Source organism: Emydura macquarii, unplaced genomic scaffold (assembly GCF_026122565.2).
Source record: "Emydura macquarii macquarii isolate MOO-44397 ecotype Brisbane River unplaced genomic scaffold, CSIRO-AGI_Emac_v2 contig_1119, whole genome shotgun sequence".
Classification (NCBI taxonomy): domain Eukaryota; kingdom Metazoa; phylum Chordata; order Testudines; family Chelidae; genus Emydura; species Emydura macquarii.
Window position 1 is genome coordinate 2,574,604 of NW_027131256.1, and position 27,005 is coordinate 2,601,608.

The following is a 27,005-nucleotide window of genomic DNA, read 5'->3' on the forward strand; positions in this document are numbered from 1 at the left end:
CATATTCAACAGCAAAAAGTGACTTTGGTTACAGTAATCTGTGTGACCTTTCCCCTTCCTCCCCCCAAGCAGCAGCTCATCAGCATGTTAAAACAGATTTAGCTCAAGTGCTAGTGGCAATATCTTATGCAGCCTCCAGGACTCCCTGGGAAAGAGGTCTAGGGACCTGACTTTCATATGTTAATTTGATTTCTCCTTGGCTTATCCCCTTAGGACTTTTACTGAAAATAAGCACAAATTCAGGGCTATCCTGTTAAGTAGTTGGACAAGGAGCTTATTCTGTATATTGAACAGATGTAAAGAGAGAGGCAGAAACATGAGGTTGATACAGAGAAAATCTTAGTGAATCCATGGTAGAAGCTAAGGGGAAGATGCTGCCAGTGCTGCTTGGCTCTCAGGGAGATTGACATTCTCTTGGCAGTTCTCCTTTCTCTCTCTTTCTCCAAGGCTGCCATAACCACACACATACAATATTTTGTGGCGTGCCAGCCTTCAGTGTAGCCATTTCAAGATCTTTAGCATCTTCTGAATTTATGATACTGATTGGGACTTTTTCTTGGTATTAAAGCAGCTGCCCGCAAAGAGGGAGTAGGAGCTGTGTGTGCGTGTTGACCCCACACCAATGATTCAGGTAGCTATTAAATTGGTTGTTCAGCTAACTAGCCCTCTAGGTATAAATAAAATACCTGGTTTTAAATATTTGATGTACTTACAAATTGTAGGTTTGTAGAGGTGTTAAGCATGTTTTGATTTGTTCCAGTAGCCGGATCGAGCTGGGAGATGTGACGCCACACAACATTAAGCAGCTGAAGAGGTTAAATCAGGTCATTTTTCCTGTCAGCTACAATGACAAGTTCTACAAGGATGTGCTGGAGGTTGGCGAACTAGCCAAATTAGGTACAATTTTTGTCAATAGTTTTGGGGATGGGTGGAAGTGTTACCTTCCTCTCTTCTTGGTGCTTGTGATACAGGTCCTCCTGTTCTGTTAAGCAGTAAAAATATGCTTAGGTCTGTGTGAGACCTAAAAGAAGCCACAGTTTCTATCCTAAAGAACTTGCAATCTAAATAGGGTCCCTCTTTATTGGGAATAGGTGTGCTGTCCATTACCAGGGGAAGCTCACCGCCAAGTGGTTCATTGGCTGGACTTCTGATGAGTCAAACCCTTTGACATGAGCACCACAGTGCATAGATCACCCAGAAAATGTCAGCCACGATTTAACATTTGTCTGTATGTATTTTGGAGCAGTGTGGGGGGAATTAATTGGACATATGTCCATATGACTTTTTTGACTAAAAGTTTTACTTGTATTTTAGGTAGGCATATAATTATTCATGTTCCTCAGAAAATGGGAAAAGCTGGCTTTGGGGAGAGAGCGGTGAAGGAAAACAGAAATGAAGGATAAGAGATTCATAAGACTTGAGATTTCTAAATGACCAAAACTTGACTGTTTCCCTCCCTGGCAGCATATTTCAATGATATTGCAGTGGGTGCAGTATGCTGCAGAGTGGATCACTCTCAGAACCAGAAGAGACTTTACATCATGACACTTGGATGCCTGGCACCCTACCGAAGGCTAGGAATAGGTAAGGCTATCTGCATTTTGATCCGTGTCTTCAAAGAAACATGAGTCCTGGGCAGCCTTCTGAATGCCTTGCCAAAGTTTTCAGTTCCTTTGGGTAGGACTTAATGCTTTATTAGAAGATAATTCCTGTTTTACAAAGAGAGCTATGGGAATGAAGAACTTTGTTTATAGTGAACTCTGCTTTCCCTGTACAGTGGAAGTGAGATTGTACTTCTATAATGCTTTTTAACTCAAGATTTCAAAGAGTTCTTTAGGTATCAAGCCTCAGACCATCCCTGTGATGTAGGTATTACTTCTGTTTTACAGATGGAAAAAATGGAAGCAAAGAGAAGTGAAATTACGTGCCTTAGGGTCACACAGCCAGTTGTGGCGCGTGTTGAAATATAACCCAGGTCTCATGACTCTTAAGTACCTGCTCTTCCTACTGAACAATGCTCCTTTAGATCATCTTGTATCTTAGTTTTCTATCACAATAAGTTAACTGATTGTTTGAGGAGAGCTGCTATTTTATATCTACATCATGGTGTATAGTTTTTTCATCCTTCTCTCCCAAATCTATGGGCTTCTCAAATTAATCTAGGTCTTTTATTTCCATTAAACTGCTTCTTTGGGACAATTTGAAGAAGATTCTCTCTCTAATCAAATAATTCAACACCGTACCACGTAGAGTTGCTCATGCGTGGTGCTGGACTGTAAGCTTTTTCTGTTAGCTTGAAAAGCATTAAGGCATTTTCTTATAAACTAATGTTAGAAGGGACCATTATGATCATCTAGTCTGACCTGCACAGCGCAAGCCACAGACCTTCACCCACCCACTCCTATAATAGACCCCTAACCTAAGACTTAATTATTTAAGTCCTCAAATAATGATTTAAAGACTTCCCGATATGGAGAATCCACCAGCAAATGAGCTGTGCCCCATGCTGCAGAGGAAGGTGAAATATCCCCAGGGCCTATGTCAAGCTGCCCTGGGGGAAAATTCCTTCCCGACCCCAAATATGGTGATCAATTAAACCATAAGCATGTGGGCAAGACTCACCAACCAAACATCCAGAAAGAATTCTCTGTAGTAACTCAGAACCCACTCCATCTAACATCCCATCACAGGCCATTGGGCATATTTACAGCTAGTAATCAAAGATCAGTCAATTGCCAAATTAGGCTGTCCCATCATACCATCCCCTCCATAAACTTATCAAGTTCAATCTTGAAGCCAGCTAGGTTTCTTGCCCCCACTGCTCCCTTTGGAAGGCTGTTCCAGAACTTCACTCCCCTGATGGTAAGAAATGATAAAGAATTAGACTTTGCGAACAGTTAAAGAGGGGAAGATAAGCTTAAAATTTAGCTCTATTAACCTTAGTTTAGTTTGCTTACATTCTCTGTATCTATTCTCCTATGGGGAATATACATAACAAGGTATGGGGAGGCTTGATTCATAAATATGTAAGATGATTTGAAATCTTTGGTAAAAGGTGTTATAGAAGAGCAAATTATTATGTGCAATAACCTTTTCTGTTCTAAGTACATTTCCTGGCCTTCTGATGTGAGGTTCCTCTTATTTTTAATGTGTTCTTTTGCAGGGGGGAGTCCTTTTGACAGATATTTTTACGGCTCCCTGTGGCCTTTGGGTTTGGGCAACTTAATTTTAAGTTACCGTTTAAAATACCCAGTATACAAACGTTTATATTCATAGCAGCCCCAAATAACTACAATTAAAAAAGGAACTGCAGTGTAGTATGCATATTTCAGAGTACAATAGCAGTGCTCTCCGCACGTGCTCTAGGAATACGTTATATGAACTCACTAAAAGCAATACACCTGTGCTTAGGGAATTCAACAATTACAGAGCTGACAGCTAACATTAAACTGATTTGGTTGCACATTTCTGGGGTGATTAAGTGTCTCTTTATTCCTTGGCAGGAACTAAAATGTTGAATCACGTCTTAAACATCTGTGAGAAAGATGGCACTTTTGACAACATCTATCTGTAAGTAAATGACACTCTTGTTCTTCCTGGGCTTGGGAGAGACTCCATAGGGGAGTAAGGAAGGGTGCATTATCACTTCGATTTTAATTGCAATGGAATGATAGGTCAAATGTGGTCCCATCTTACAAATGCTGCCAAGCCAGTTAGCACTCAACTTCTGGATTTGTTCCAGGCACTACAAAGTAGCAGAAGCTGCTTCTTCAAGTGCTGGTCCCTATGTGGATTCCATATGTGGGTGTGCATGAGCATCATGTGCCAGAGCCAGAACTATTTAGAATAGTCTATGTTGACCTGCTTCTGTGTCGTGCATCAGCCACGTGGTGTGTCCGAGATCTTATGAGACTGCGCGGGTCAACATCCCTTCAGTTCCCTCTTACTGCCACATGGCCAGAGTCGGAACATTTTTCTTCTTTGTTTTTCTATCTGCGTAGCGCCAAAAAAAAAAAAAAAGTTTATTCTTCTATATAGTTTCTCTTAATAGTAGTTATAATTAGTATTCTTAGTACAATTAGCCTCACCATTGTTCTACCCGTCTGGGACGTCCTACCCATTGCAGGGGACTATGCCCCGACAAGCCAGGTTTAAGAACTGCGCAGCATGCCTGAGATCCTTCTCAGTGAGCGACGAACACCAACACTGCCTTTATTGCCTCGGTGAGAGCCACATCATCACCTGCTTCTCCATCTGCCAGTCCTTCCTGTTGTGAACCCGCAAAGCCAGAGAACTTTGATTACACAAGCACCTCATGGAGCAGGCAATGCGTCCGTGCGCGCATTCGGAAGTGGCACCCATGGACCCACCGGAGTGCCCAGTACCACCATCACTAGCCAGGGCAGCACCAGTGGTGCCGGTTAAAACCCATTGTGCTCATAAGAAGCGCATCCATGGGCACAAGGATGAATCCCCAAGAGGGACCGCTTCCAAGCGTAACACTGCCTCCCCGAACTGTGAAAGGCCAGACGAGAAGTCACACGCAGACCAGGCACTATCAAAGAAATCCAAAGCTGAGCATAAGTCCAAGCATCATCGGGATCGACAAGAATCATCTTCTGCCTCAGCCACCGGGATACCACCGGAACACCCGCCTCTGTCCACTCCGCCAGGTCCGTCTGATCTCTCACACGTGGTACAAAGTGCTCTGCCTGGGTCCCTGCTGGAGCCAGAGCAGGAGAAGCACTGATCTCCTGTCCACCTGGTTGCAGAAGGGAGCCGCTGCCTAGGGACTCAGGTGGAGTGCATGGGGCTACAGGATGCATGCAGTTTCCCTGCTGCAGCCAGGGGGGATGAGAGATCAGCAAGGAGGCAGCCTCCTCACTGAACTCCTTCTGACTGCAGTGGGGGTCGGGGCTGCTGGTGGAGACTGATGGCCCTCAGGGTTGTAGAATGGATATCTGTGGTCCTAGAGCCAAAAAGGTTGGGAACCACTGATCTTAGATATACACTAACGTACACACCACCTGCGCAGCAGTGGTTCTGATACCCTCACAGACCACCAGGGCAATCAGACCCATATGCCTGGCCCTCCTAGCACTGTTGGGACTCCTATCATTGCCATGGAGCACTGCAGCCTCCATTTCACTGCCCTTCGCCCAAGTACATAGACCCACCATTGATCTATGAAGAGATACAGGTAGGTCCCTGGTACCGTTGGAACCGCCGATTCCTACTGGAGCATTGTCGTCATCCAATGACACACTCATCCCTCCCGCCCTTTCCCCACCCAATGACCACGGCCAGTACCAAGATCTCCTGCATCAAATGGCAGGGGCTCTCAACCTTCCAGCCAAGGATGTACAAGACCCCCAGGATGAATTCCTGGACATCCTGCAACTGGCAGGCCCCTCCCACATGACACATCCTATCCACAATGCACTCCTCCAACCGGCCCAGGCGGTCTAGCACGCACTGGTGTTATGCACCCAAACGAGCGAAGACGTGCTATTTTGTTCTAGCCAATGGCACTGACTTCCTTTTAACACATTCTCCAGCCAATTCTCTTGTAGTGCAAGTGGCAATGCGCCAGGCAACAACATTTTAGGACCACTCCTCTGGAATCAAGTTGCCAAGAAGCTTGACTTAACTGACCAAAAAGTCTATTCTTTGGCAGTCCTACAATTCCACATCACCAGATACCAAGCCACATTGGCAAAGTACGATTTCAGATAGTACTCTAAACTAGCAGAGTTCAGAGCCTCACTCCCAGAGGCTAAACAAGTGGAATTTAAGTTCCTCATTGAGGAGGGTAAGTTGGCGGCCAAAGTCTCCCTTCAAGAAGCTGTCAATGCAGCGGATACGGCATCACGCTCCCTGACATCTGGGTTGATTCTTTGCAGGGACTGTTGGCTCCAGATGTCAGGGTTCCCTAAGAAGGTCCAAACCACACTCGAGGACCTTCCTTTTGACAATCAAAAACTTTTCAGTGACAAGACCAACAAGAGTCTGCACTCACTAAAAGACTCTCGGGCCATGCTTCGGTCCTTGGGCCTCTACACTCCTACCCACCATCAAAACCTGCTTTCTTCTGACCCCAATACCTATCCTGCCCATCTACCAACCATACCCCCCCATGCCAACAAGAACAGCCTTGCCATGTTCCCAACAACCCAGATTTTCCATTGCCTCCATCTCTACTTCCTCCACCTTTCCACAAGGCTCCTCCAACAACCCTTTTGACTCTTGCCCCGAGAACCACAAACCTGTCCTCATCCCTCCTCCAGCTTCTCCAATTGTCTTTGGGGGCCATCTTGCTTTCTTTGCATACAATTGGAGCAAGATTATCACTGATCAATGCGTGTTAGATGTCATACACTGGGGATACCTCATAAAGTTCCTCATCTTTCCCCCTTGTTACCTTCCCCAGAGCAGTCATGCAGACCCACCACAAGACCTTCTCCAGAAGGAGGCATGCACCCTTTTCCAAAAAGGTGCTATAGAACGGGTTCCACACCACTAATCATGGTCATGGCTTCTAGTGTCCCTATTTCCTTATACCAAAAAAAGGAGGGGGCCTTTGACCCATTCTGGATCTATGGGCATTGAACTGGTTTATCTGCAAATTCTATTTCCAAATGGTCACTGTTCTCCAAATCATCCCCTCCCTCCCCCTTAGGGCCTAGGTCGTAGCTCTTGATATGAAGGATGCATACTTCCGCATGGACATCCATCCCGCCCACCGCAAATTCCTTCCCTTTACAATGGGACACTCCCATTATCAATTCTTTGTCCTCCCTTTTGGGAATGCCACTGCCCCCCCAGTGTTCACAAAGGTCTTCATAGTAGTTGCAGCCTATATGTGATGCCTAGGCCACTCCTTGTTTCCATACCTGGATGACTGGCTCCTAGTGGCCAGTCATCTCGCGAAGGCCTCCTCATTACCCTCTGAACACTATGGGACCTCCTCACCAGTCTGGGCATCTGTATCAGTGAGGAAAAATCTACCCCCATACCCACCAGAGAACTCATCTTTATAGGAGTGCACCTAGACTCTCTTGTGGGACAGGCCTTCCTTCCAAGGGACCACTTTGCCACTCTCACCTCCCTCATTACAAGGCTACAACGTTGTCCCTGCACACACCTCCGTCACTGCCTTCCATTTCTGGGACATATGGTGGCATGCACCTCCGTCACCCTCATGCCTGCCTTCACATGAGATGTCTTCAACAGTGACTTCACTTGGACCCATAGAAGGACCACCTAAAAAAGGGGTCATCCTCCTGCCCTTAGTGGTAATTACCCTTTCATGGTGGTGCAAAGCCATGGCTGGCAAGGTCATGGCTGGCAACCCCTTCAAACCTCCTACACTTCACACCACCCTTTCAACTGATGCCTCATGCGTGGGTTGGGACACCCAGACACAGGGCCACATGGTCCAAGGCCTCTGGGTCGCCAGAGAAGCAAGGATGCATCCTAGAGTTACAAGCAGTCCAGCATGCCTGTCAAGTGTTTCTTCCTCTCATCCACTCCAGACATGTGCAACTTCTCTCGGGCAATGTGACCGCAGTTGTATACACAAACAAGACGGAGCCAGATCTCTGTCAGGAGGCAATCCATCGGTGGAACTGGTGCCTCATGGTACAACATCACACTTCATGCAACCCATCTACTGGGTACAGACAACAACCTGGCGGACACTCTCAGCCGCTCCTTTCATTGCATCCACGAGTAGGAGCTTCGTGACCCCACTCTTCGTTCCATCTTCCAACAGTGGGGCACACCACGCTGGGACATGTTCACGACAGCTACCAACCACAAGCTTCCCCTCTTCTACTCCAGAGGTGCCCTCGAGCACTGCTCTCAAGGGGATGTCCTCCTCCTCCCCTGGACACTGGACCTATGCCATGCCTTCCCACCCATCCCGCTCCTTCCACAAGTACTCTGCAAAATGAAACTCAACCAAGCAGTCGTCGTCTTCATAGCCCCCTTTTGGCTGTACCAATATTTGTTTACCGATCTTTTTCACTTTTCAACCTACCCTCCAATCTATCTCCCCCCTTTCCTGAATCTTCTAACACAACAGGGCTGGATGTGCCACCCCAGCCCAGACACTCTTCAACTCACAGCCTGGTATTTGGATGGGGCTCGCAGATAGACAATGCACGCTCCATGCCTGTGCGAGATATCCTCACACATAGCCAACGCCCAGCCATCAGGGCATCCTACCAAGCCAAATGGAGACGCTTCACGGAGTGAGCATCCAACCACCATTACTCCATAGACACCGTGTCCATACCAACCATCCTTGATTATCTGCTTAACCTTTGCCTTTCAGACCTTGCCCACTCCTCCATTCAAGTTCATCTGGCGACGCCCAGCGCTTTCCTCCCACCTATAGATGACTTCTCTGCCTTCAGCCACCCAACCACTGTTCGATTCCTCTGCAGTCTCCTCAACACCTTTCTTTCAGTCAGGAAACCTGCTCTCCCTTGGGACCTTCACCTTGTTCTTGCAGCCCTCACTAGACCCCTCCTCCCGCTTGAGCCCTGACAAGTTGCTCCCTTACCCACCTATCCTTGAAGGTGATCTTTTTAGTGGCCATCACTTCTGCCTGAGGAGTCAGCAAACTGGCAGCCATGATGGTGGACCCATCCTTTACTGTGTTCCACAGAGACAAAGTCTCCCTACGACTCCATCCCAAGTTTCTCTCCAAGGTGGCCTCACAATCCCACCTCAATCAAGTCATTCATCTCCCAGTCTTTTACCCTAAACCACACACCTCCACCAGGGAGCGCACACTACATTTCCTCAACATCCATCGTGCGCTGGCCTTTTCTCTCCAGCGCACCCATACTTTCTGAGCCTCACCTAGACTCTCACTATAGCAGAACACTGCTCAGGTTGTACCCTCTCTTCCTAACACCACTCTAAATGGATCTCCTGCTGCATCACAGAGTGTTACTACCTTTCCTGAGTCTCTCCATCACCTGGCATCACTGCAAAGAGGCAAGCCACCATGTCGGCCCTCCTTGCAGACATCCCATGGCAGGTCATCTGTAAAGCATCACCATGGTCCTCCAGTCGCGCGTTCACTGCTCATTATACCATAGCCCATTCAGCAGCAGCAGATGCAGCAGTTGGCCGTAGAGTCCTACACACTCTTACTTCCACTGAGCCCTTGTTCCCACCTTGAAACTGAACACTGCTTGCTATGCTACCCAGGAATGGAATCCACATAGGGACCAGCACTTGTAGAAGAAAAAAAGGTTACTTACTGTAACTGGTGGTTCTTCAAAAGATGTGGTCCCTGTCTGGATTCCAGTCCCACCCCCCATCCCCTCTGCTATTGGTTCTGTGCCTGTTGGTAACAGGGAATTATGGGGATGTCGACTCGCGCGGTCTCATAAGACCTCGGACACACCACGTGGCCGATGCATGATGCACTTACAGGTTGACTGAGACTACTTTAAACTGTTCTGGCACATGGCCCGCATGTGTACCCACATATGGAATCCGGATACGGACCACACTTCTCGAAGAACCATCAGTTACAGTATGTAACCTTTCTTTGCCTGGTTTTGGAAAGTTTCCTTCAAAACTAATACTGAATTTCAAAGCACTGTAGCTATATGCTAATGGCCAGGCAGCAAGATGAATTTTATTAAATGGTGGGCAGCATTTAAAAATAAACATTAGTCACACTGTGATATTTCTTCTCCTTAGGTTAGGAAATACTACAAATGCTATATTAAATTAAACTATCATAGGTGGTAAGTGTCTTTAAAGATACCCAGTCCACACGTACATTAAAGCACCAGACCACTACAAAATGTGCTTTCAGTCCTCTGCTTCAGAGCGGTTGACCAAAATCTTGAGCCTCTACCAAGACTACTGAGGACCCTAACATGTGGAGTGTTTAACAAATTAATATCTCCTGATGGGTTGGTCAGTCCCCACACACAGTACTGCATTAGCAGGGAGTTGGAGGAAAGACCCTAATGGGAGAATTCTCAAAAGTGTACTGTATTGACTCTGGCTAGTAGTGACTTACTCCTGGGGGAATTCTGCACCACTTTACACGTGCAGAATTCATGTCTCCTGCAGATTTCTTTGCTTCACTGCAGAAAAATGACTTCCTGACAGGGAAGCCACAGAGCAGTCACGTGCCCCTCCCCAGCAGTACAGGCACATCCTTTTGGGTGCCTGGAACAGCCAGCGGAGAGAGAAATCACCACAGGGGAGCTGGAAATGCCCCAGCTGGTGGCTCCTACGCTGCACCAGGCTCATCTGCTAGTCCCAGCTGGGCTGTGGGTGGAGGAAGAGTGCAGTTCCTCTGTGTGGAGCAGCTAGGACTGGGTCAGACCCAGAAACCTCCCCCTGCTCACTTGCTTCCTGCCCCATTACTCCTCAGCCGTGGGGCAAGGGGTCAATGTAAGGGGAGCTGCTCCCCTGTCTGCCCAACCCCAATGTATCCAGCCCCCCCATACTTAGACCCACCCTGCCAAACCTCAACCTCCCTCACTGAGTCCCCCACACCCAGCACTCCAACCCCGCCGAGCCACCACCTCCTGCTGAGCCCCTCACACTCAAACCCTCACTCTGATCAGCCCCACCCCAACGCATCTGGACCATAGTTTCTCAGCCTGTGGTACGTGAGACACAGGCAGTGGGTACCCGGGAAAAAACAGTGAAAGGGAGGTGGGCAGCAGAAGCAGCCGACTTCCCACCCGGTCACAGCTCCCAGCTGGGAGGCGGGCGGCAGCTGCCACAGTCCTGGGAAGCCGGGCTACAACCACCCACTTCCCACCCGGTCCCAGCTGGGAGGCAGGCAGCAGGTGCCAACTTTTGGGGATGGTGCGTGGCGGCTGCCCCCTTTCCACCCGGTCGCAGTTCCCATCTAGGAGGCAGGCGGCAGCTGCTAGCTTCTGGGGGAGGCGGGCAGCAGCCCCCTCCACTTCCTACTGGGTCCCAGCTCCCAGGTGGGAACCCAGTGGCAGCCTCCTGTGTCTTGCAAGCCGGGCTCACAGCTGGGTGGCAGCCACCCGTGCCCCAGCTCCGAGCCGAGGGACAGCCTCCAACGCCCCGGCTTGAAGACGGGCATCAGCTGCCGGCCCACATCCCTGGGTCCCAACCGGTGCGGAAGCCTCTTCTGTCCCAGCTCAGATTGGGTGGCAGTCGCCCACCTCCTGGGCTGGCAGGCAGGTGGCAGCTGCCTGCAACTTGCCCAGGTGGCAGCCCCCTTCCCTGGCTCAAAGCCCAGTGCCCAGAAAACTTGTCAATTTCACTGCTCTAGCTGATCCGTGAAACTGACAACTATGACAGCCCCAGATTTCACCAGTTACCCTCTTTTCCTGTCTCTCTCTCTCACCTTCCTTCCCCGTCTCTCTCTCACTCCTTCCTCCTCTCAAATCTATGGCAAAAAAAATTGGCACCGTGCTTTATATTCCCCAGCAGTGGCATGCCACTCAAAACCACCTAGCTTTGGCCAAGGTCACCTCTCTAGCCCAGGTACACACTTGAGTTGTGCACCCCTGGTGTAAAGTCGGTAACCCTCCCCACACTAGATCTGACATCTGTCATATCACGGCCTTATATACTCAGCCCTTCTTCCAACATATGGTTCACATTAGTCTGTACATATCAAATCCTGTGGAAAATTGAGTGTTGGGGTACTTATTACAATTTTCAGAAGTTAGGGGGGTACTTGCTACTTAAAGGGTTGAGAAACACTGATCTGGACCCCACCTGACTGAGCCCCAACCAGCTGACCCCCTGCTGAGCACCCCACACCCAGACCCCCCCGCTGAGCCCCAACCACGTTCACCACCACCACCACCACCACACACACACACCCCTCCCGCGCAGAGTCTCATTGCCCTCTGGAACCCAACAAGCCCCTGTGCATCCAGATTCCCTCTCCCCCCAACACCCAGATTGCCTCACACAGAACCCTCTCACCCCAAACCTGGATCCCCCCCCCCCCCCCCCACTAAGCCCCTACACACTTGGATCCTGCCAGGCTGAGCCTGCCTGCCCACACCTGGTGAGCCTGACACAGGGCTGCTAACCCTGATGAGTTGCTTCACCTGCTGCTCTTAAGGGAATTCTGCACCAAAAAATTAAAAATTCTCACATTTTTTATTTGTTAATAAATAATTATGGAGGCTCCAGCGTGGCAGTGGGGAGCACAGGTCACTGGCTGCACGGAGGTGGGTGAGCACCCTGCAGCCCTCCTGCCTTCTGGGGACAATGACTCAGTGGTGAGGCTGTAGCCGACCCTGACATATAGCCCAAGGTCCAGGCCTGCCCCAGAGGTGCGGGGGGAGGGTCGGTCTGCAGGGTGATCTCCCACTTCCGTGCAATCAATGGCCTGTGCTCCTCACTGCCATGCAGGAGCCTTCACATTTATTTACTGACACACACAATTTGCAGAATTTTTATTTTTAGGGGCGCAGAACTCCCTCAGGAGTAGTGACTGATAGAGAAACCCTTGTAGAACAGTTTGATTCCAAACTAACTCAAATGCTTCCTCCTCTCTCCCCTCAGAGGTAGCGGCCTGCCAAGCCCATCTTTAAACATGTGTTAATTGACGCTAGTTTTCCTTCTGTCTCCAAATTAAGAAGCTACAGTGGTGTGCACATTGGAAGACTAATTCATCTTAAATAATTGCTGTTTGGGGGCTACGTCATCTTTGTCTTTCTCTCCACACACCAAAGTACTGTTCTAGGGTGGCAGATGAATAGTTTGCAAAGATGGGCACAGTAAATATCTGTTAAGGGTGGCTGTATTCTTGGTTTTGCTGGCACTTAGGCCAACACCTTCAAATTTAGGCCTCTAACTTTAGGCAACCAATTTTCAAAAACTTGGCCTTACGTCATAAATGTGAAATGCCTTCTTAGATGTTGATTATTGTTGGAGCTGAGACTGGACTTCGGTCTGTCGTCTGTGCGCGCACGCACGCAGGCACACACTGTTTACACGATCATATTGGTTCCACATCATATCATTTAGCACCTTGATATGTGAAAGCAGGATTCCCAAACTTTTTATTAAGGTAGCCCACCAACTACATTTTGTCTGTCTTTGTGACCCACCATTACGTAGATGGACCCTACACCCTGGCACAGCCATCCTATCCCAGCCTGCCTGCAGAGGGGAGGCCCTGGGGTGCAGAAATGCTGGAGAGTGAGCTCACCCCACTGTGATGGCTCCTATCCCTCGGGGCTAGGCCTAACTCTCTGCTCTGGGCATTATGACCTGATGCATGGGGTCACAGATCCTGGAGCTGGGAGTTGGCCTAGCCCCTCAGGACAGGAACCACTGCTGTGGGTTGAGTTCAGGTTTAGTTTATTCTCTGGGCTGGGAGAAATGTATGTTTACCTAGGCCAGGGTCCTGTGATGGGTTAATCTAGCTCATGACGTTCCAGCCCATCTAGAACCTTGCTACGATCCCACCATTGGGAAATGCTGTGCTAAAGCATTTTGATCCACAAGTATCTGGTGTGTCTGCTCCACTCTGGACATGTTTAGTTAACAGATACTACTCAGTCAGCAGGAGTCTAAACACAGATCTTTTTGTAAGACCCATGAGAGAAATTAAGTCCCACTAGCAGTTTAGAATAGAAAACTGAAGGCTGTTTTGGGGGACTTATCTGCCACATACCCCAGAGTTTCAGTTCTCCCAAGTTTTGTAAAACTCTAAAAAAGGGGGATAAACACTGCCTAAACCCCATAGGATCTGTCTGTGTTGCAAAAACTGCTATAATGGACAGAAGATGCTGTAACCACATCTAAACAGTCTGGTCTTTCCTGTGTAGATTGGGCCAAAGCATGTGTGTTAATACTCGTCTGTTGTGGTAGGATCCATGACATGATTGTCATTGATAAGCCTTATTATAGTGCAGAGTTTAGAGTGTGTTACTGAAGGGAGTTACAGAATCACACTGTAGCAGTGTTTCTAGTGAAACTAAGTTGTATTGTTATATTTCACAAAATATCTACCACTTCCATTTCAAGACAGGTTAAAGCTATTGAGCAAATAATGTTATTTAAAGCACTTTACATGCCATCTAGTTGATCCCCACAACAGTTCTCTTGAGAGGTGTTAGGTTTATTTTACAGATGGGGAAATGGAGGCAGAAAGTTGAGGTGATTAGCCAAAGGTCACAGAGGGAATCTCTGTTAGCACAGGATTAGATGTCAGACGTTCCTAATTCTCAATTCTGTGTTCCAACTGGTAGACCACAGCTCCTATTTCTATCTAGAACGTTACCCCTCTCACCTCAATCATCCTTTCTGTCCCTGGATATAAAATTCCTGAGTGTGTAGGCTAAATTTTATGCTATAGAAAATGCTGATGTCTTTTTCTCTATCGTCCTGTGTGCCCCAGGCATGTCCAGATCAGCAACGAGTCAGCAATCGACTTCTACAGAAAGTTTGGCTTTGAGATCATTGAGACGAAGAAAAACTATTACAAGAGGATAGAGCCAGCAGATGCTCATGTCCTGCAGAAAAACCTCAAAGCCTCTTGTCTTGGCCAGAACGCAGATGTGCAAAAGACCGACAACTGAACAAAACCCCAATGAACACTTTCTTGCACTTGCTTGTCGCCAAATAAGGAAAGAGAGGCCTATTGATTTTATTTTCCCCCTTCCCTTCATCTTTTTTTTTTTTTTTTTTTTTTTTTTTTTGGGGTGCCCTCTCTCCAAAAAAAAAAATGTAAAGCTTCTTCCAAGGATTGTCCAATCATGTTTGGGTCTTTTAGCTCTTCTTTCTGTTTGACAGGATGGTAAGAGTTGTACAGATCTCCTTAGTTTGAGGTGTGGAGGGCTTGGGTAAGCTTTCCTGAGGTCATGTTTCCTTCAGAGAGTGATTTATCTCCTGCTTTCACACTGAAAGGTAGAGCCCAAAAAAAAAATCGATGTATTGAAAGGAAAAGCAATATCTTGTCCTTTTGAGTTCTACAATACCAGTTTGGTTTTTTACAGCCCCTGAAATATGCGTGAACTTTGTTTTAGCAATTTTCTTGTCCCTCTTCTTCCCCCTAACTTCTCCAGATGCCCCCAAAATATGTTTAGTCTTTCGTAATATTTTTGACTTTTTCTCCATCTCATGCTGAGAAGAGCTGGCTAGTTTTACCAGCGCATTTACTGTGTCTGGGCTCAGAGTTATCATCCCAGCTGGTGCTACATTCCTAGATTGACCTAACAAAGGATTCAGAGTGGGTTTTACAGTTTCTTCCTTTTCAGCTACCACCACCATTTACCCTACCCCATTCTCACCAGACTCTTGCCAGAGTAAGAGCTAATTCTAGTGTTAGCAAGAAAAGCCTTGGAAAAACCTGTATCCTGAGGTGAGGTCCTTGGCTTTAAGGGCAAGTGAAATTCTCCAGCACTCAGCTGTCCATAAGGGGCAGCTCATTTTATCCAGACTACTGGAGTGAAAGAAGGGACCGTTAGCATCATGTCCACTTCAATTCTAAGGCAAGTGCCTGTGTCCAAATGTTAGTTTGGTGCTAGGGCTGTCAAACCTGTGCTAACAAAGAAATCTGAGATTGGAGCAAGGGTGGAGGAACCGGGCAGTGAGACTGGGAAGGGAAACCAGAGTCTTGACCCTAATCAAATAGCACTGCATGGGATCTCTGGGCTTGGACTCTGCTTAGGGAGGAAGGAATTAAGAACTGCTCTTTGTACTCCTCTGAAGGCTTTTCTCCCACCTGCGGGTGAGGCAGTTCTCAGCTTGTGAAAGGGCATTTCATGGAGCACCAGAGACAGCAGCTCATGCTGGAACATCTTATGGGATTTGGAAAATAGGTTGGCTGACTGGCTTATCCCTAGTACTGTAACATAAAAACTACAGTAACTTTACTGAGCTCTGCTTTGCATCCTTTCATGCTTTGTTTGAGTGAATTTCAGTGCTCCCTTGTACACGCTGTTGCCAGCAGTTACGTACACCAAAAGTTACACACCAGCTTAATCTGAGATGCCTCCAAGCATCCGGGAAATGCACTGAATTAAAACTGACCCTCCTGCCCCATTAGCTAGACTGAGATTAAACTGCATTCCTTTGCCAGTAGTATTTTTTAAAATTCAGCTGCCTGTTGAGCCTCACTGCTTAAAAAGTCTCCAACCCCTGATGCACATAGCAGTACATGTCTTGTGAGCAGGTGCTATTGCTCTGAGGCTGACTTGGGAACCAAGGATTTCGAGTTTGGAGGTGTGGGGGAATTGAGAATAAGGCAGGAAAAGATGTCCCTCACCACCTATTATGCAGTCTCCTGCCCTGGTATCAAAAACAGGCAACCCCAGAACTATCATCACTCACCATGAGGTGCACAGCGATTACTGAAGTGTAACTTTTTGAATACACTGATGAGCCTGAACTGGATAACTGCTCATCGACTTCAGTTTCTGGGTTTACGCTAATTGGGTCTTGGTGGTAGAACTGCCCCTTGACTTTGTAAAATCCTATCTATACTGGCCAGGGGGACTGTGTTCATATCACCCTCTGGTGGACTAGCTAGAAAAGTGCTGACTATGCTTCCTTGGCCACAGATTACCTAGTTTTGTAAAAGCTTTATAGCACAGTTAGACCCTGCCTGCATTGGTTATGGAGGCAGTTTCAGCACCTTTCTAGCAAGAATAGTGTTGAAGCACAACTAGTTCCTCAGATGCCAACATGTTTTTCTTAGACGTTGTGTAGACAGGATTAAGGTTTAAGTGGAGGGAGAGAATATCACATTGGAGGATGTTCATGCAGCATAATTATAGTTCAGACCATAGCTGATTTTGGTGCCAAGTCAAGTGCTCTTGAATCTTTTAAAACTAAGTGGTAAGTGTTTGGTTTGGGTGAGTATGGGGGTGAACTTTTTAGGACTTGCTGTTGTTGTAGGCTTCCATAAATCAAAGTGGTATGGCCTGCAGGTTTCAAAAGCATAAATGAGTCTAGTGTCTGGACTTGCTTGGTTAACCTCTGTCCCTTTTTGCTTTGGGCCACCATCATTCTATGAATGTATCCCTCGAAACAATTCTTAGAACTCCCATTCCACAGCAAACCAGCCTCACTAATTTCAAATTAAATATTTTATAGGAAGTGGAAGGGAGAGAAACCAGAAATTAAGGCTCCTTTTCTCAGACTCTTTGTCATGGAAAACGGTTTTTTTTGTACTGTTAAGCACACACAAAAAGTTTAATCTAAAATCTCTTCAAAAGCTGTACCCTGTACCTGGGAAAGTGAAAGGCAATGGTTCTACTAAATGGTTGTGTTAATATTGGTGTACCCAGCCTTTCGGGTGTGGGAGAAGAACTTCTCTCAGTTCTGTCAGTAGGAGACACTTGAATAGTGTTGAGTATGAGTTTGTCTGCTGTAAATTTTGATTACTTCAAATGTTACTGCAGAAGGACTTCCCATTATCTTGAAAATAATAGCATATGCACAACTATTAAAAAGTTAGGAGTTTCTATGAAATAATCACCAGCACTTGTGTTCTGGAATGAAGAGCTTTCAGGTAAAAATTGTAACCAACAAATTTATCCAGGTGTAGGTTGTGTACATGCAAGTTGCTCTTAAACCTCTCTACAGTAGGTTATGTCATCCATCAGTTGAACCATGAAGATAATGTCCTCCATAAAGAGACTTTCACTACCAGAAAACCATAATGTAGAGGCAAGGAAAAAGAAACACCCAGGAGGATGTCCCTCATTTTGGGGGGGATGGAGTATTTTTTTTTCCGTATACACAAATGGGCTGGATTTACATGGTGCAGTTAATGGTTAAACCTGCCAATTGAACATGACATGCTGTTACAGCTAAAACAAACAAGTGATATTTTATTAATTCTTGATGGTGCCCTGTGATGTCTAGTAAATTTGAACCAAAAAACCCACTGTTATATTCACCTCCCCTGTGCTGTGATCCACGGTCAGCAGCTATGCACAGAGTCTGTTTTGCAGTGTGTGCGCTGACTTGGATGTTTCTTTAGAATCTGCAACTGCCTCATGTTGAATTTGACTAAGATTGCCCCTGTCTCTTGATTAGGATTTTATCTGAATGTGCAGATGCACTGTGCAGCTTACAAATGTAGCCTCAACAATATGACTCTTAAATTGCAGGGGTAATCAAATTCTTTACAAATAAGATGATCCATTTTTAATCTAGATCATTGCCCTTGTACATCAGGAGCATGTTTTGTTTTTCTCAAACTCTTGAAAGTAAAACTTTTAAAACATTTGTTCAGAATAAACGTGCACTATTGGAGTTATGTCATCCATGATTTGTCACGTGCATTTCTTGCAATTTAGCTTTTGTTTTCCATCAATCCTTGGTCTATCTGAAATCAGGTGTAGGGTTTTACTCAGGTGCTTCACAAGCCATGCTGCTTTGCCCTGATAATCTTCCAGTTGAGCAGCATGAACTGTGTATGGATTGGGCAGTGTGGTGATTGCTGTGTGTAAATGACTATTGGGGAAGTGATTTTTCCAAAGACAAGGGCCACTCACTGAAATCCCATGTCTTCTGTGGGGCAAGAGCTATCTTGGACACTTTAGCTAATCTACTTCTGTAGTATTGCATAAGGAGAGAGGCATCAACACAAAACATGTTAGGCTTTGTAGATTAAAAAACATTAAACTTTCTCCAGAAAGTAATTGCTAGCCATTGCAGATCATGAAGAACAGATAATGTGTTTTCTGTGAGAAATGGTATACAAGCAGGCAACTGTATTCTGTATCTGTGGAAGTAAGTGGTGTTAAGGTGCAGAGAGCACTGTGAATCTGTTTTGGAGGTGACTAATAGGACAGCATATCAAAGAACAGATCACACCCTTCATCCTGTTCCCACAGCTGTAACAGCTGGTCAGGAATGTTTCAACAAAACACTTTTTGCTGAAAAATGCCAATTCGACAAAACCAAATCTGTTAGTGTGAAACTAAATTTCCCAACTTGAAAATATTGAAATGGTTTTGATATCAAAACAACTTGTTTCAATATTTTCTAAATGAAAATTTTCAAGTTTTGATTTGAAACATGTTGAGAACTTTAACTTAACTTGCACACACACAAAAGGTAAAGAGAAAAAGATGAAAAAATGTCAAGCTTTGAAATTATCAAAAGTTCTGATTGACCTGAACCAATGTTTTCTGTCCATTGGTTTGTAAAAATTTAAGTTGATTTTTTTTTTTAATCCTGATTTGGGATGGGAAGTTTTTTAAAAAAAAATTCAGTCTTGCAAGATGAGAAAACATTTTCCTGCTCAGACCTACTTCATGCCCTTTTTCATTTGCTCTTTTCCTCTACCCAGTCCCACAGTTCTTTCCCACCATTGCTCTCCCTTGCTTCAAACCCCACATCTACTCCCCCAAAGTATTTTTATATTATAAATACATAACTTGGTGTGCAGGTTGTCAAGCACAATTCAGATACTACTGCAATATCAATTCTAACATGAATGAGAGTGTGAGACAAGGATTGTTGGCCACACTTAGTTCCCTGACCTCCAAAAGCATGTGGAAATCCACCAAACCTTTTCTTTCTTTTTAAAGTTGGGCTACATTCTGATCTTAAACCACAGTGGAAGCGATCCAAGACACTCCAGGAAGTAAAAATATTGCTGGACTTGGTCTATTGCTGTAACCTTACTCCAGGAAGTGAAATTAGGCAATGATTGATGAGACTGGTAGTATTAAGTAGTTAGGATTTTTAGTAGTGTCCTCTCTGAAGAGTAATTGACAGACTGTCAGTAGTAGCTCCAGGCACTGCCTAGGAAGGGGCAAAACTTACCTGTTTTATCCTGGTTTAAAAAAAAAAAAAAAAATCATTAACTCAGATAAGGCAGAGACTCTTTTAAGCATTACAAACAAAAGAAATGGCTAAGTAATTGCAATGTCTGTTTTCTTAATACATTCCAGGAAAGCTGACCTACCAAGTAACTATCCCAAAATGCTGAATATGGGGCACCAGGAGCTGTACCACAGTTAAGCTTCTGATGCAGTTTCTGTGTAACAGCAATTTTAAGTACCCTAAATGTGCATAGTCAAAATGGCCAGAAAACTGCTGTCAGCAGTTGTGGTCACTTGATCAAGGGGTTCCCAAGATACAAGCTCCCCTACTAAAATTACCTGTTCTTAAAATTTCCAATTTAGCTTTTTTTGCAAAGCTGGAAAATACTCAGGCAGTACCCACATATCATAATCACTGGACTCGCCCTGCTTACAGCCCTTATCTGGCACAAAGAAACTGCACCCAAAAGCAATACTTGAGGTTACTGGTCTTTGTTTCTGGTTCTGCAGCGGGGTGTGCCAGGCTGCTGTAGCTGAGCTGCTAACTAAACTGACAGAGCTGCAGATACCAGCTATTGCTTGACTTTTACTGGGAGACCCGAAGGGCACAGCTGGTGCTGAAGCTGAATCAGGAATGGAGCTTGGAGCTCTGGCCCCACCAGCAGCTGCAGAAGCTGGCAAATTTGTGCTCCACACTGCTGTCATCTCAAGCTCCTTAGCTGTCGTATCCCAGGGCCGGAAGGGGGCAGAGAGATGTGGGATGGCAGCAGCAGCTGCTGTGGGATGTGGAGTATGGCAACTTGCCCTTGGACTGCTCTCTTCACTCTGCTGAGAGTCATCAGTTGAGGACTGCAATCTCTCGCCCTTACGGTGTCCCTCCCACCCCACTACCAAAGTCTATCTACCCCATCTCATCAAATTTGCTTTGCAGGCATGTCTGTGCTGCTCACTGTCACCCAAAACACAGCACTGTTGAGGGGTATGTGTCTTGCCTAGGCAGGCATCAATAATTTCATAACAAAAATGAAGAGAAGGGAAAAGGCCACTGAAGTCTATAAGATGTTGCTGTAAGAGACAGACCATCCAACAGCCTGCATTCTATGGAATAGCCATAGCCATGGGACTTAGGAGAGCATGAGACAATGAGTTATGACCTTATGTCTACTGATAGTGTTTCTATCTCTGCATTTCAGCTCCTTATACCCCAGCCTTACAAGACATGCAGGTATTAGCCCCCACCCTATTTTACAGATAAGAAGTTGCTCAAAATCACTTCAAGTAGATGTGGAAATAGAAACCAGGTCTTTCATATGGCAGAGCCCTATCCACTCAACTACAGAACTTCTCAGAATAAGTGTGCAGTTGCTGGTAGTCTACAGCAAGCAGGCTGGACATACTGAGCTACCTCTCCTCACTGTGCAGAAAGAGAATTTGCTAAGGGTGTCACATGGATATTGTCAAATTGCAAATGGAAGGGGAGGCAGTGTCATGGATCCACAGGATCAGTGCTATGACTCCAGTTTTGGCATGGTCTCTAGGACTCTTCCTCTAGGGTAAATCACAGGGCTTTACTGCCTCCTTAGACAGGACCTCCGGCCTGCAGCACTCCTGCTTCACCATGAGCACCATTCTGCAAGTCCACCTGAGACACCCCTAATGAGATGTCTATACTTTTAAGGATCAATGCATGTCTCCAAACATTTGCAGTGACACACAGCATTGTCAAAACAGTAGGGTTTATTAGTCAGCTGGAACACAGCATAGGACATCCTTAGCATAGAGGAATGAAGATTAAAGCATAGTCCATTCTAGTTAGATCAGAGCCCAGCCAAGAGGTAGTGAACCCCATTGTTGAGGCTCTGCTGCTCTCCAATTGTCTGACCTGTCAGATTCCCAGGTGGACCCTGACTGCTTCCCCCATCTCTGTTCTTTGTTCTCCAGCTGGGGAAATGCTGCTCAGCTTCCTGCTGAGAGATGGAGCAACCTATGGTCAGTGGTTGCTAAGTGTCAACAACTGGGGAATTGGATCTACCATTATAGTCTCAAGAGCCCCACTGATATGGGTGCTATGACCCAGAGAGCTATGTGCTGTTCACACCTGTGTCTTAGCCTGCTCTGATAGCAAACAGTCCCTTGCCCCCATGAGGTGGTAATGCAGTATATGGGGAAACTGAGGCACACATAGGATCACATTGCCACAGGGTGAGAGTGAGGCCAAGAGTTTAGCAAATCTTGAACTATCCTATAGTTAATGAGACCATCCAGAGTTATCGTTTCTCAATTATTTCAAACTTAAAATCAGTTTGGAAGGGCTAGAAACCATCATGGCCCATGACATAACCTGAGTGATGAGGTCAGGAAGAAACTTATTTTTACAGGTGGTTATTCCATAATTCCACTTAAAAGTGTCTTGAGCCTGGTGCTGGGCCTGGGCCTCTTGAAGGCTAAGCATTTGGGCAGCTGTGGTCCCCAAGGAGGTTGTGAACTCTCGCCTAGTTACCTGCCGGAAACCCCTCTGATTGGCTGCCTGCCCCAGCTGCCCACCTCCCGGGGAAGAGCAGCCAATCAGCGATGGGGAAGGGAGTTTTCGTCCCTCAGCCAACCCTAGCCGTACTCAAAGCTGGGGGGAGGGGGCTTCTCGCTCCTGCCTGTGACAACCGACCTGGGAGCTGCCCCTCCCCCAGCGCGGGGCGGGGCCTGCGGCGGCGGCGGCACAGAACGTACGACGGAACGAACGCGGCCTCGCAGGGGGCTGAGGGCGCCGTCCTGAGGCAGAGGCTGGGAGGGGCAAAGCGACCAGCCGAGAGCCCGTCCCAGCTTCGGACAGTCCCGTGAACGCTGGGCAGCTCAGAGACTGCGCGGCGGCCGCAACCGCCACCCGGCCCGACGAGGACACCCAGACCAGAGACTCCAGTCCCTGCGGCCCCCCGCAGCGTCTCCTTTAAGAAATATTCCCGCCTTCCGCTCCCTATTCCTGTCCTTCACTGGCTCCGTAGGTTGCCAATCACCAGCAGTTCCTGTTTCGTGCAACCGAAGTTGTTGGCCGCCTTTACGCCTCTCTGTGTCTGATTGGGCCGTCCAGGGCAGCGATTGGTACGGCGCAAGGCTCCCCCGCGGCCGGGTCGCGGATTGGCGCAGGCAACGCAGCGTGCGGCCGCTGATTGGTTGCTGTGGGCCGCGTGTGCGTGCAGCAGGTTAGGGTGCGAGGGAGGGGCGCTGAGGGGATCCGAGTAGAGCCTGTGGGGGGACGTGGGGCGCCCGTCCGGAGGATGGTCCCCGCGGTGGGGCTGCCGACCGCGCCCTGCCCGCCGGTGAGTCCCGCTCGCTGCCTAGGGGCGGAGCCGCAACCTGGAGGGGAGGCGGGAGCCGTGCAGTGGCCGGTGCAGCTGGGCAGGGGCCGGTGCAGCCTCGTCCTGTCCCGCACCCCGCGTCCGTTAGCGGAGCGGGGCGCTTCGGGCAGGTGGCCCCGTCACGTTGCCCCGCGGGGCGCAGAGCCCCGGCTGGCTGCCAGCAGGCCCCGGCTGGCCCGGGGGGAGGTGCTAGCGGTGTGGCTGGAGGCTGCCGCCGGTGGAGGGGACCCGAGCGGCGCCAGCCCCGGGGTGTCCAACGGGCGGGCTCCCGGGGAGGCCAGAGGCACGGGCGGGAAGCGCCCAGCTTTGTGCGGGGGGCGCCGGGACCCCCGGGGCTGCGGAAGCGCGGCGCGCTCCTCGGTCCCAGCGTGTCTGTGCGGCTGGGGAAACCCGGCCCGAAGGGCGCCGGCGGTGGCACCGGTGCGGGTCAGAGGTGGCCGCAGACTCCTTCGCTGGCTGAGTCCGCGGGCCGTATCCCTGAGCTGGGATTCCCCTCCGGGAGGGAGCCCCGGGGGGCAGCCGCTGGGTGTGCGGGTGTAACTGATTTGATCGCGGGTGTGAGGATTTGCTCATCAAAACAGGGAGGCAGGTACAGCCCCCAGGGTGGGGGCACTTCTGAGGAAGGCACACACCCTTATAGCAGACTGGGTTATTCTGCTTTTCCTCTGGGAATAAGCAATAGCACTATACATACTTCTATACTGCTCTAGCTGCATCAACACCAGGTGAAGCTGAAGTTGGTTCTTCATTCCTGAGATTCGCTCTTGATGTGTGGTTTCCAGGTTCTTATTCACCAGCTAGAATTATTTTAAAATATAGCAACTACATTTTTAGTATTTTCAATCACACTAGCTTGATGAATCTGATAAACAGTTAAATTACCAATTACTTAATTATATATTAAATAAGGAATTGGGATTTGACTAGCTGTACATGGCAATACCCCAAGAGAGACATCCCTGTGAATTAATCTTCTGAAGAAGAGGGACCTGCCCCTCTCCAACCTGAAACCTTGTTTGAGTGGTATGCTGCCACTTGTCATACCTCCATTCCACTTCTGTGTTGTAGAGCTGGCTTTTGAGTGGTTATATATGACAAAATAATGGGTCATCCCAAGTGACATGTCACTGCAACTGTTGTTCACTCCCAGAGATGAACCTTTATTTCTGGCTTGACAAATATATTCCCCCAATTTTTATTTTGTTTTCTTTGTTAGCAAATATGCAATATGCATGTAAAAATCAACAAAAAGCAATATTTTTCAGTTTGTTATAAATCTAGCTATAATGCTTTTACAGAAATTATAACTGCAAATAAAATCTTAAGAATTTAGATTTGTTAGATACATTTTGCCATTTTTCCTATTCTTAATTCATCAAAAGTTTTTAGTTGTTACAAATGAAAATGTTATGATTAGTGTAGTGGCTTTTGTTCATTATGCAGGAAAAGTAATATGAAGATGCTACCTGGGCACAGGTAGGTCCCAAATAATCATATTTATTAACTTTATGCAAATACGCAAGGCCTAGCTTAATGCATAGTAATGCTTTGAGTGGTTTCTGTTGGTTTCTAAAACATAGAAAACAGTGAACCTCACGAGTGTTCACAAATTAAGTAAAGGAATACTATCCTATCCTATATACTACAGTTAACTGAACCAGCTACTGTCGTTAGTGTTGTTGCTGTACAAGTCTCACAGAAGCAATGTGGCTTGGTACACTTTAATGGAATTTGAATAACTCTTTATCTATGTGGCTAGAATTTTTCCACTTCCTTTCCTTTTTAATTCCAAAATTCCAATATAAAAATGCCAGTTATCAGTTTTTCCATGTTTAGGGAAACATGCAAAATGGTTTCCGATGCTATATGTTATCCCAACAACTTTGTAGCTATAATCACAACAACCTTCGCTTTAACCAACTCTGTTTATGCAGATAATTTTGATAATTGCTTCTATTGAACTAATCAATGTTTGAAACATTTTAAACATTAATGCTGAATTCAAGCTACAAGTTCTACAGAGAGGGGCAGATAAATTATTTTTTTTCGGGATAGGGACATTTCATTTTTGTCTGAATAGTCAGCAAATGATATCTGGAAAAAACATAGGTTTGAGATGCATCTGCCAAAATTTGTCTCGTTTTCTTCCAACGTACTTGCTATCATGCACAGAAATATCTATATGTCTATAGTTACCTAGGTCATACCACTTGCACTTTCTTAATACTGGCACAATATTAGTAGTCTTCTGGAATTTCTCTAGGCCATAGATCTACTTAGCCAACTCTTTTAGAACTCGTGGGTGCAGATTATTAGGGTTTGCTGATGAGCTGGAAAATAATTCATCAGCCTCATGTGGTTATAAATACATCATCCTGTTTCAAATTTTTCTATAATTTTTTTCTAATCAGTTTCACTCATAACTTTCTTGACCTTTGAGAAATGAGCTGTCTTGAAGCACCATGTGAACTCACATGTGTATAATATGTACAAAAATAGGTTGGAACTGCCCTCTGTTTGCCCATATTGAATATTATCTGATCATGGTCACTGGTCCCTAGACAACCCCCAACATCTAGTCCATGTCAAAATGTCAGAGCAGTGGAAGAAGTACCCCAAGAAGGGGGAAGAGGTTTTACACTCCATGATGCTAAAAAGGGTCTTGTACCCTATTCTGCACCTGATGTCCTACTCTGGACATTGGCTCTTTTGTGGAAAATTGCATCAACAGATAAGACTCCATTCAATGAGCTCCAGCTCTTTGCCTCCCTGTGTTTAAAAGTAAACAAAGAAAAGTCAATACTAACTCAGACTTAAAGGATGGAGATCATAGGAAGTTTTTGACTTCATGACAACAATGGCCTGTCTGCCACAAGAAAGATTCCAAGCCATACTAGACCTGCCTACCCACATACAAGTTTATCCCAAGACATCGGTAGCAACTTCTAGGACCCATGGCTGTCTGCACATATGTAACTTAGCATTCCAGATTTCATCTTTGTATAAACAAGGATGGCTGAAGCCTATATATCAGGCAGGCATCAGCTGGATATAGGAGTGCATGTTCCCTCAGAAGTTCTGTCGTCATTAAAATGGTGGAAAGACTCCTGAAAGTTTGCAGTGGAGTACTGTTCTGTCAACCACAGCTATCAGATGTTGAAGACAGATGCCGCGCCTCTGGGTGGGAGAAGCCCATTTGGACAACCATCCAAGATATGTGGACTCCTCAGGAAACACGACTTCACATAAATTTAATTGCGTGTGCACAGTTTTCCTTGCACTTATGAAAGGACTGACAAGTCAAATCACGATGGACAATACCACAGTAGTGTTTTATATAAAACAAACAAGAATGTGCAAGATCCACCCTTCTGTCCAGAAGCTGTATGCCAACGGACTCGTGTGTCACGGAATTAGTGAGAGCAGAACATCTGCCAGAATTACCGAATGTACTGGCAGATCAACAATTCAAAAGTTACTGTGAGAGATCAGTAAAGTGTACTGTAATCCAAATAATTTCTCAACTGCAGTTATCCAACCATAGCCTTCTTTGCCACCAGAGAAAATGAGAAGTATCAAACTTTGCTCTGGGGGAGGATGGGGTGTGCGTGCGTGCGCGCACGCGCATGTGGTGGGGGGGGAATGGGTTTCAGGCAGAATGATCATAGTAGTTCCAGTGTGAGTGAGGTAGTTAAGATTCTTGGAGCTAAAGAATCTCTCTTCATCCTGCCTCCAAAAATTGCCTCTCCAGCCAAGTGTCATATTTCAGACTGTCAAATCCTCTATCTGGATCCACTCTTTCTGCACCTCACAGTATGGACGCTGACTGGTTAACATCAGTTGAGACAACCTGTTCAGCTGAGGCATGCAACATTCT

At 46.7% G+C, this 27,005-nt stretch overlaps 2 protein-coding genes across 3 annotated transcripts in view; both read left to right on the top strand.

Moving 5' to 3' along the window:
- Positions 1 to 18,269, top strand: part of NAA50 (N-alpha-acetyltransferase 50, NatE catalytic subunit) — a 38,584-nt gene extending 20,315 nt beyond the window's left edge. The window contains exons 2-5 of one of the 2 annotated variants that reach the window (XM_067545972.1): positions 761 to 897; positions 1,465 to 1,584; positions 3,504 to 3,570; positions 14,393 to 18,269. In XM_067545972.1, coding sequence (XP_067402073.1) covers positions 761 to 897; positions 1,465 to 1,584; positions 3,504 to 3,570; positions 14,393 to 14,573 — 505 coding nt within the window. In that variant the 3' untranslated portion in view covers positions 14,574 to 18,269. The remainder of the gene's footprint in view (positions 1 to 760; positions 898 to 1,464; positions 1,585 to 3,503; positions 3,571 to 14,392) is intronic. The other variant, XM_067545973.1, reaches the window with a different exon arrangement.
- A 4,228-nt stretch (positions 18,270 to 22,497) lies between these two features.
- USF3 (upstream transcription factor family member 3) overlaps positions 22,498 to 27,005 on the top strand; it is a 45,741-nt gene continuing 41,233 nt past the window's right edge. The window contains exon 1 of the mRNA XM_067545974.1: positions 22,498 to 22,871. The gene's annotated coding sequence lies outside the window, so the exon portion shown is untranslated. The remainder of the gene's footprint in view (positions 22,872 to 27,005) is intronic.